At 36.0% G+C, this 10,340-nt stretch overlaps 2 protein-coding genes across 2 annotated transcripts; one reads left to right on the top strand and one right to left on the bottom strand.

The window, feature by feature from the left end:
- The first annotated feature begins 3,835 nt into the window (after positions 1–3,835).
- On the top strand, positions 3,836–6,429 carry LOC104212380 (monocopper oxidase-like protein SKU5). The gene is made up of 7 exons (XM_009761610.2): positions 3,836–3,893; positions 4,001–4,271; positions 4,569–4,701; positions 4,794–5,163; positions 5,246–5,614; positions 5,926–6,182; positions 6,274–6,429. The coding sequence occupies exons 1-7, from the start codon at positions 3,868–3,870 to the stop codon at positions 6,336–6,338; spliced, it is 1,491 nt and encodes a 496-aa protein (XP_009759912.2). The 5' UTR covers positions 3,836–3,867; the 3' UTR covers positions 6,339–6,429.
- Positions 6,430–7,455: 1,026 nt separating this feature from the next.
- Positions 7,456–8,659, bottom strand: LOC104212379 (zinc finger protein ZAT5-like). The gene has a single exon (XM_009761609.2). It carries the CDS (start codon positions 8,549–8,551, stop codon positions 7,481–7,483), a length of 1,071 nt encoding a protein of 356 aa, XP_009759911.1. The 5' UTR covers positions 8,552–8,659; the 3' UTR covers positions 7,456–7,480.
- Positions 8,660–10,340: the final 1,681 nt, after the last annotated feature.

Consider the following 10,340-nt stretch of genomic DNA (forward strand, 5'->3'; position numbering starts at 1 on the left):
TATGTCGCCTTAGTATTTTGCCTTTATTGAGGGTCTGCCTAGAACTCCCTTTTATAGGATATGAGTCCTAAATTCCTCCGGAATTGATAGAAAGGGACGGGTAACAACATGCAATAGGGGTCGAGACCAACCCTCGCTTTAATTACCTTCATGGCTGGGAAAAAGGTAGATATAGATATGATGACTGGTGCGTTAATACCCGTGTAGCCCCTCTTTGAGGAGTTTCATATCGGGTATTGCATTGATGTGATCCATATTATAAATAAACCTATGAAACCCCTCCCCTTTTACATTCACAAATATGCTTAGATTGTAATTCTTTTTTTTTAAATCTTGCTTTTCATTAATTGCTTTTCAAATACCACCCCAGAACCCACCTGTGGGATTATACTGGGTCGTTGTTGTTGTTGCTTTTTAAATACCTGTGTATTGAAACTTAAATCCCCTACTATTTGAGTCATACTTGTTTATTTGCTAATTGTACAAATTCACAAAAAACTATTTGACCGGGAACCACACTAGTGGATCCTGAGGGGTGCCTAACACCTTCTCCTTGGGATAATTTCAAGCCCTTACCCTGTATCTGGTTACCAAACGTAGTTATAAATGAACCCTATAGGTGTACTAACACACCTTAAATCGTTAGGTGGCGACTCTTCAAAAATGCAAACCCCTTTTCCAAAAGGAAAGAGTTGTCCCAACTAAAATGTCATAAACCCGATTTTGCGAGAAAAAGGGGGCGCGACAGGACTCCGTTATGGTCGATAGGGGGCACCTCGTTACCAGGTGCTACATTGTTGTTCTCGCCATTGTGACCGGATTCATCATCCACGTTTAGAGGGGCAGCTTGAGAGTTTGACATTTCAAATTTTAACCTAAAATCAAAGATATTCCAAAGAACAAGTGTAAATTAGGGTGTGATATAAAGGTTCGTATCAAATAACCACTATTATCTTTATCCTCACGGTGGGTGCCAAACTGTTTACCCTCAAAATCGGATAATAATTAAATTTGCAAGTGGTTTTAAAGATAAGCGAATTAATTTGATACAAAGCTATAAATTGGATTACATTGAACAAGTAGAGATAAAATGAATTCAAACTACACGAATAAGACAATTTTAGCCTTAGTGAAATTATTCACCCTCGATCTGGGCTCGCTATCATCAACACTGATGAACATGTGAAAAAAGCTAGATAACAGAGAAAATAATAATATATTTCCTTGGAACACATTTTACAATGTACTTCATGAATTATCAGACCCCCTTTATATAGTAGGGAGTCTTACCTTAGGTACAACTCTATAAAAGGTAAAAAATCTTCTGATTAACTGATTCCCGGCTCCTTATCGATACGTGCTGAGATCCTTGCCATGATATTCGTCTAGTCACGGATATTTCGGCCTTCCGTTGGCTATGTTTACTTGTCCGATAATGTTCCCCTAAGCCGTTCGAGGCCAAGACAAATCCGGAACTCTGACCCCGATATTCTCGGGGGCAGGCGTCATGCCCCCAAATTGCAACTTGATGAGACTTTCGCCTCGATGTCGGCTCCTTGTCATCATGTCTAGAGCCTGGCTTATCTTGTCGAAGGCCGGGATACACCACGAGCTCGATTTTACCCGTATACACTATATACATATATTCTTATTATTACGAGTATACTCTAATAAATACTCATAGTATTTGTCCTTTCTTAGTTTGAAGTAAAAATTGCAAAGGGCGTCTTATTTGGTTGTCCCCATTTAATCTGTACTCACTTTCTTCTTCTATTAAGGTAGTTTACGATCTTTTGCAATGGTGAGCTGTTGTGGCGCTTTATTTCTTACTATTGCTTAGGGTTTCTTCTTCTTCTTCTTTTTCTTAATTGCAAAATGAATTCGCTAGATTTATTGTTGTTTTAACAAATTGATGAAATATTTGGAGGTTATATTTCAAATTTGAGCTCATTGGGAGTAGATTTAGGTGCTAAATCATTGGATTTTTAAAATTCGAAGAACAAATTTATGCTTCTAGGCAATTTACACTTTAAACCTATTTGGCATTAAGTGCATCTGAAGTGCAATTTTTTCACTTCAGACTTTTTGACATTAAGTGCATGAAACCATTGGTTACACTTCATACCTATTTGACCTTGAGTGCACCGAAGTGCAATTTTTTCACTTCATATTTTTTGGCCTTAAGTGCATGAAATCATTGGTTGCACTTCAAATCTATTTGGCCTTAAGTGCATCTGAAGTGCAACCTCTCTGACCCATAGCTTCAAAGACGCATATACAGCCTCTCCTCTGGACTTCGGTGACTGTAAATATTCGAATTCATGTGGGCTGCACACAATTAATCTACAAATTAGCTCATAAGTGGTGATGAGCCATGTGGAACTTACTTTAAGGGGTAGATTGTTGTGTGTGCGTGAACAAAATCCACATGAAAAGCATTAAAGAAAAAAAATCTACTTATAAGGGGTTTGATATTCTTAATGGTGTATGACCTTTGCGGAAAAAACCGTGTAGGTTTATTCAAAGTGGACAATATCATACCATATTAGTTCAACAACTTTGTGGATAACTGGCGTTCATTTACTAGTTAGTCCTGAAGTGGCTCTTATAGCGTTGCTTCGTTCCAAGTACGCTGCTTATGTTATGAAGGTTAGTCCTAAACGAGCTAATTAATCAATGGTGTGGTCGGCACGTGTTAATTTTGGCCACTACATTGAGAATAGTATAACTATGTTCAATTACTGGAGTTTCTCGATTGCAGGCTACAAATTAAAAATATATATGAAAGATCACATTTAAATTTTCATAATATGGAGGACTTGAATTTGTCAAGGCCATTTTGCTAGAATATTTCATTCTATTCTAGGAACCACGGAGTTAACTAGGCCTTGCAATCTGGCAAATGTACAACTTCTTCTTTCCATGTTTTTGCCGGCATTCCATTATTCCAGATTTTGGCTTATTCTCTTGTCTAGTTGGCCTAATATCCATGTCCATTTTCTTAGAGAGCTTCACCACTATCATTCCCTTTGCTATATACACTGGAAAATATTAATCACTCTTTCTATAACATTCATAGAAAGAAAACTGAATATATAGTTTCTTTAGTGCCTTCAATATGATGGCATTTCTTAAGGGACTGTTTGTTTATGTTATATTACTTGTTGTGCTTCTTAGTGGAGTAACTTGCACTGAGATATATCATGAATGGATTGTTTCCATTGATACAACTATCAATCCTTTGTCATCTCCTCAGTCTGTAAGTGTTCTTGATCCCTTGTCACAATATATGTTTGTTACACTAGTCCTTGTATACTATTTTTGACTTGTTCGAACAACATTGGATAAAAGTTTATGTTTCGTGCACCGACTATTAAGAACTTTTGCTTAAGTTGACCTACAATGACATGTAACTCTGTCTATCAAGTATGCTATATATATAACCTAAAAATAGAGTAATATTATAAAGAACTTTACTTAAGTTGACCTACAATAACAGGTAACTCTATAGATCAAGTATGCTATGTAACCTAAAAATAGAGTAATATTATAAAGAACTTTACTTAAGTTGACCTACAATAACAGGTAACTCTGCATATCAAGTATGCTATATAACCTGAAAATAGAGTAATAGTACAGTATAGCTGGTTAAATTGCGCTGATAGTATAAATATTCTTTCTACTGTCAGTGTTTAGAATTTAAAGGACCATCTAATGATTTTTTTTTCTGTATCCGACTATTGACTTGTTGGAGTGACAGAAGAAAGTTAACGCGTGCTACAGGTTATCACTATCAATGGGATGTTTCCAGGACCATTGATCAATGCGACGACTAATGATATTGTAAATGTGAATGTCTTCAATAACATGGATGAATCCTTGCTTATAACATGGTATGTGTATATGTTCTTAGTGCCAGTTATAATTTGGTATCAATAAGAAAGAAATGAGTCATTAACCTGAGGACTAGTAAAATGTTTATTTTTTTCTTCTTCTAAAGGAATGGCATCCAACAGAGGCTAAATTCATGGCAAGATGGAGTTTCAGGCACAAACTGTGCGATTGAACCTGGAACAAACTGGACATATGTGTTTCAGGCTAAGGACCAAATTGGAACTTTCACCTACTTCCCTTCAATCAACTTTCAGAAGGTTGCTGGAGGATATGGACCAATTCGAGTCAATAATCGCAACGTCATAGCTGTTCCATTCCCAAAACCAGAAGCTGAGTTTGATCTCCTGATTGGCGACTGGTTCAGTACTGATTACAAGGTAATCAACACTATAGTCTCTATGTTGAATTATGTGACTATCTCATCTAAAAAGTTAACCGTCAAAGAGGGTACATTTTATTCATTTAATTATATCATTAACATGTCCCTCACATGAATATATGTTCTGATACCATGTTAAATTATATGATCATGTCATCTAAACGCTTAGAGCTGTTAGAGAGATCGCATATTTATTACTTAATTATATAGTATTCAACACTCTAGATTGGAATTGATTTTTCCTTCACGTTAATGAACTAAAGTTTTCTTTGCTCGTGCGTCTTGCAATAAGCAGTCTCTTAGGTCCTCTGTACAAGACAGGGAATCTAGTCAGCTCTTCGATGTCCCTGATGCAATCCTGATGAACGGTAAAGGACCATACGAGCTTTCAATTTCGAAGGGACGTGAGTCTTTTACCGTATCAAAAGGTAAAACAGAACAAAAGTTTATCTTGTTCGAATTCAAGAATCTGAAATCTCATCACCTTCTTTGATCCTTTACTTTCATGTTTTGCATATAGGGATGACTTACAGATTCAGGATATCAAATGTTGGAACTGTCATGAGTTTTAACTTCAGAATTCAAAACCACAAGATGGTCTTGGTTGAGACAGAAGGGTCTTACACTAATCAGATAACACTTGACTCTCTCGATGTGCACGTTGGCCAATCGTATTCTGTTCTCGTTACTGCTGATCAAAATGAAGCTGATTATTTCATGGTAGCAAATCCTAAAATGTACAAAAGTAATGAATCTAGTGGTAGCAAATCTCTTGAAGGAATAGGGATCCTGCACTATGCCAATTCTTTAACAACAGTTAGTGGTCCTCTCCCTTCCGGCCCTGATCCATTTGATATCGAATTTTCTGTCAATCAAGCCAAATCTATCACGTAAGCATTTCTTTGAACGTTATAACCGACCCCAATTAAAATGAAACTGAGGCGTAGTCGTTCTTGTTAATGCGTACTATAGGTGGAACCTGACAACTGGAGCTGCAAGGCCTAATCCACAAGGAACATTCAATGTATCAAATGTGACATTGACCCAAACCTTTATCCTTCATGGTTCAAAGGGTGAAATTAATGGTTGGCCGCGATATGTAGTCAACAACGTATCCTATCTCACACCAGAGACACCATTAAAACTTGCTGATTACTTTGTGAATGGATCTGGTGTCTACCAATTAGATCGATTTCCCACTCACTCAGTGAATGACGCTGCAGCTTATGGAGTTTCTGTTGTGTCTGGAATCCACAAAGGGTGGCTAGAAATCGTCTTCAAAAATGATCTTGATGTTATGGATTCTTGGCATTTGGATGGTTTCGGATTCTATGTTGTAGGGTAAGCCTTATCCAATCTCCACCTTTATAGAATTTAAATTAACATAGAATATCCCGGCTTTGCTAGCCAGAACGAAATAGACATACAGTCAGACCTCTCTATAACAGCATCCTTATATAACAATCATTCACTATAAAAGCCAAGTTTTTCTTGGAACGAATTTTTATCTTATGTTATAACATATGTCCTGTATAAGAGCATTTTACTATAGCGGCCAAGAAAATATTGGAACAAGCGAGGCTGTTATAGAGAGGTTTGACTGTATTAACGATTGATTACTTGAGCTTGTAATGACCTTTTCTTTTTTCCAGATTTGGGAATGGAGATTGGACACCAGCAGCTCGTGAAACGTACAACATCTTCAATCCTGTTGTTCGTTCCACTGTCCAAGTTTACCCTGGAAGATGGACAGCAGTATATGTTTTTCTTGACAATCCTGGAATGTGGAACTTGAGATCACAGCACTTAAAGAATTGGTACTTAGGACAAGAACTTTTTATTAGAGTTTTCGACGATAATCCTAACCCTGCTAAGGAGAGACAACCACCTCAAAACCTTCTTTTGTGTGGTCAGTGCCAATTCCTGTTGTTCTTTGCTTCATCACACATTTAAATAATCAAATCCTTATACTTAGTCATATTTTGTTGTTGTTGTTATAGGGATGTTTGAAAGTTCTCTTTCACCTGTTCCAAGTCCAGCTCCAGCTCCCCAAGCAGGATGGTGAAAGGAGTTCTATTATTACGTGAAGATTTATGATGTTAATTTATATTATTCTATCTTATATGTCATGACTAAAGTAATACTTACATTTGAAAGTAAAAGCTTGAGGCTTAAACATTGTTTAATTTTGTTGTAATTGATTCTTTTTGCTATATAAAACTGCAAATTTCCAGTTCACCTAAGTTGTTAATGCTCCTCTTTTTCTGTCGTTTTCTTTTCGTTTGCTGTTTTATTTCAATGGTTCATTTCCGTTAATGAATGAAAATAAGAGTTACAAACAAAGATGAAAAATGGGATAGAGATCCTTAAAAAATAACAAGAACAACAATTACGTCTTGATTACAAACAAGTTAGGGTCACCATATGGATTGTCATTGACCAAGTCATTATTGCATTGCAATTCAACGTGCGAGATGCCTAGTAAAAGGCAGCAGTAACAGTAGTACCCGTAGCGGTACTACCACACCGATGGGTGTAGTGAGATGGTTGAGAATAGAGATACATTACCCTAAACTAGGGTCTTAGATTTACTTTCACCTTTAGCAAGACCAGTCGTAAGAATAGAGAACCTTTTGGCTAACGCTTTATCCCTTCAGTGAGCATGTCAATTATGAATTTGAATTAATCGAACCAGTGAGTTGCAGATACACGATGGTTTGAGGAAGAAAGTGGGAGAAGCACTGTAGCACAACTTATAATGGTAAAACGTGCAAATAATATATTAAACCATTTTATCACATAGTATTAATTAAAGTCTTACATGTTTATAGTTGTTCGGTTATTAGCTGAAAAACTGTTCATTTGTAAGAAAAAAGTACTTCTAGTCAAACTACGCCGATATAAACAATCTTTACACTTGTGTATAAAACTTAAATTCATAAATATTTTCAATTTTTGTTAAGATGCAATAAATAAAGCTAAGCTATCAGACAATATAACTTCACTAGTACAACTCCACTTAGCAATGTATGAAATTGTGGAATAAATATTTAAAGAATTTTTAAGTTTTAACAATAGGAGATGAAAGAGTGGTGGTGACTCGCATTGACCTTTTAACAATGTCCATCGTTAATCGTGAATGTTCGTGTATAAATTAATTTAATTTGGGTTGAGAGAGAAGGAAAAAAAAAAGGAATTGAACCATAGTCAATAATGACAATCAATCAGTTGTCGGGTGGTGGACAAAACAAGAGCTGTTTGTTCCTGTTGTTGCTGTTGCTGTTGCTTTTGTGTTTGTTTCTGATCTTGTTGTTGCTCTATAGCAATAGGATAGTTTGGTGGATACTGAAAATTTCTTGATTGATGATTTTGATCTTCTGGAGCTGGAAGATTAAGATCTAATGACAACCCAATATTTCTTGGTTTCTTCAAATTATTTGGAGAGTCTTCAAAGGAAAATGCTTTAGTATTTAATGGACTTAAACACAAAGATGTATTAGCACCCCCTCTATGTCGTCTCATGTGACCACCTAAAGCTTGTCCTGAGTTAAATTCTGCACCACAATATGAACATGTGTGGATTCTAGGTGAAGATTTGTTATTTGGACTTTCCATATTAAAATTGCTGAATTGGGTTGAAAGAGGAGATAATGGTGACAATTTGTTGATGTTGTTGTTATGCTTGTAATTTGTTGGTGAGGGTTCATCTTGGTCTGAAAAATAGAAGAATGTTTTTCTTGGTTCAATGGTTAGTGGTTTTGGTTTTTTATGACTTGCTCTGTGTCCACCTAAGGCTTGGAATGATGGGAATGTACGATTACATGTCTTGCATTCGTACACATATGTCCCTGCCTTGGCACCATTTCCAATATTAGTCGTCTCGACGTATCTTTTGCTGTTGAATTTGCTTGGGTACAACCCCATGTCATCATTGAAAAGATCGAACAATTTGCTAGGTGGCGACTCTATAAATCTCTGACGAGAAGAAGGATGACCGCCTTGGGACAAGAGGATCAGACACTTGGCCGTTTCTTCTTCTTCCTCGGTGGGGACATCGTCATTAGGAAAGTTTTCAGTTGAAGTGGCAGACGGCTGACTAATATTATTGTTGTTATTGTTATTGATGATGTCATCTCCGCCATCATCATCAGTTGATGAATGCACGGCGATGGTGAAAGGGATGGGAGATTGAGGCCTAAGACGTTTAGTGCGCTTGCCCTTAACAATGTGGGAGAGGTCCTTAGAGACCCCTACCACTTCTTCTTGAGGAGTCTCCATCTATCTTCATCCACCACCAATATGTTAAAAACATGAAATTAACAAACAACAACAACTCCCCAGTCCCCCCCAAAAGAAATGGAAGATTAAAAGGGTGGGGGGGGGGGGGGAGAGTGAAAGAACAAAAGAGAGAAGAAAGAGAATAGAGAAATACTAGAGAAAGCGATGAGGACGGAGAGTGGAGGGTTATGAATACATATATACCAAAATAGTGAAATGAAGGTTTTTAGAAGTCAAAGAAGAGACAGACACCATTAATTATTAAATATATTTACTGAATTAGAATGATATACTAACTGAAAGTGGCCACCTTCCAATCATTTGGGAGAAAGAAAAATGAGTGGGAGAAGAATTATAAGAGGGTGTCAAAACTTAGATGATGAGAGAAACGTGGAGAAAAGGAGAGAGATTATTTTTTACTTATTGTATTTGACTTGTATACGAAGTTTAAGAATTAAAATACTTATGTATACATTATACTTGACATATTAATATAAGTAAAATAAGGCAGTTCGGTGTACGAATCATTTCGCATTCACACAAAGTTTAGGAAAGGGCCCACCCCAGATGAGTGATGTAGGCAGCTTACCCTGAAGCAAGTATAAGTGACTGATTCCATGATTCGAATTTATAACCTATAGATCACACGAAAATAACTTTAATGTTGCTCCAATGCTTCTCTGACATATTAATAAGTTAAAAAAGAAGTTAAGATAGAGATCAAATTGAATCTCTTAAGAAGCATCTCATCAGTGATTGGCTTCATGTGCTTAAAAACCTCCCATTAATTCATATACTATAATATTTCAACTTTTACTTAGCAAGTCATCTCTTAGTTACTAGCTCACCTCTCGTGCATGGCCAGCTTGACAATAATTAATATAATAATTTAATTTATAGCTGTTACTGAGCCAATTATTTTGTTCCGTTGATTGTTTATTTAGATGGAGGACACATGTATGGATCACACTGAGTTCCACTGGGGGAAATGTTAACATATTCTCCTTCTAAGAGATAAGGTAGTGCTGTCTAATAATATTATAGTTCCACTAATCACTCTTAACTGTCTAGCTAGAGTACTTGAATTGCATGGATGAAAAAGAAAATGTTATTTTTTGGCTTAAAAAAGGAAATGGCAGAGAAATAAAGTATTTCATTCGGTCTATTCTTTTAAGTTTTTTTTTTTTTTAATATTTTGTTTAAAAAAATATTTAATAGTCCTAATCATAAGAGTATTTGCCTATATTACTCTTTATCTCTCCAAAAATATCTCACTTAATTAACACTTCACTAATAAGTGGAACATAAAGGTAGATTGGAAAAAAAAAAAAAGTAATCAATGACTTCTTATTTTGTAAAGCATCAACAACAACAACAACTTGTGTAACGGTGCTAAAAGTACCTTTTTAGTTTTTTTTAAGAAAGAAATTTGTGGGATAGGATCACTTAATGATAGTTCAAGCATTTTCCAAACTAAAGCATCAGTTCGCGAGAGTGGATCAATATATATCTGCTAACCTACTTACATGGTTGTACATTGTATACATATTTACTTTGACTTAAATGCCCTCACCAGCAAATAAACCATACATTAATAAGAGGGCCATTATTGTCGTTTTACAAAAAACTAAACCCACTTCTCCTCTTCTTTTTTCTTCTCTCCCTCGTCAAATGCGGCCCCTCTCTGTTATCTCTTCGTTTTTTTCTTTCTCAAAGATAATTTTCAAGGAAAAGAGGTGCTGGAAAATGGAGGAGAGAAAATTATTTAGCTCAAATGCATAAATACTTT

This window comes from Nicotiana sylvestris, chromosome 5, assembly GCF_000393655.2.
Source record: "Nicotiana sylvestris chromosome 5, ASM39365v2, whole genome shotgun sequence".
Classification (NCBI taxonomy): domain Eukaryota; kingdom Viridiplantae; phylum Streptophyta; class Magnoliopsida; order Solanales; family Solanaceae; genus Nicotiana; species Nicotiana sylvestris.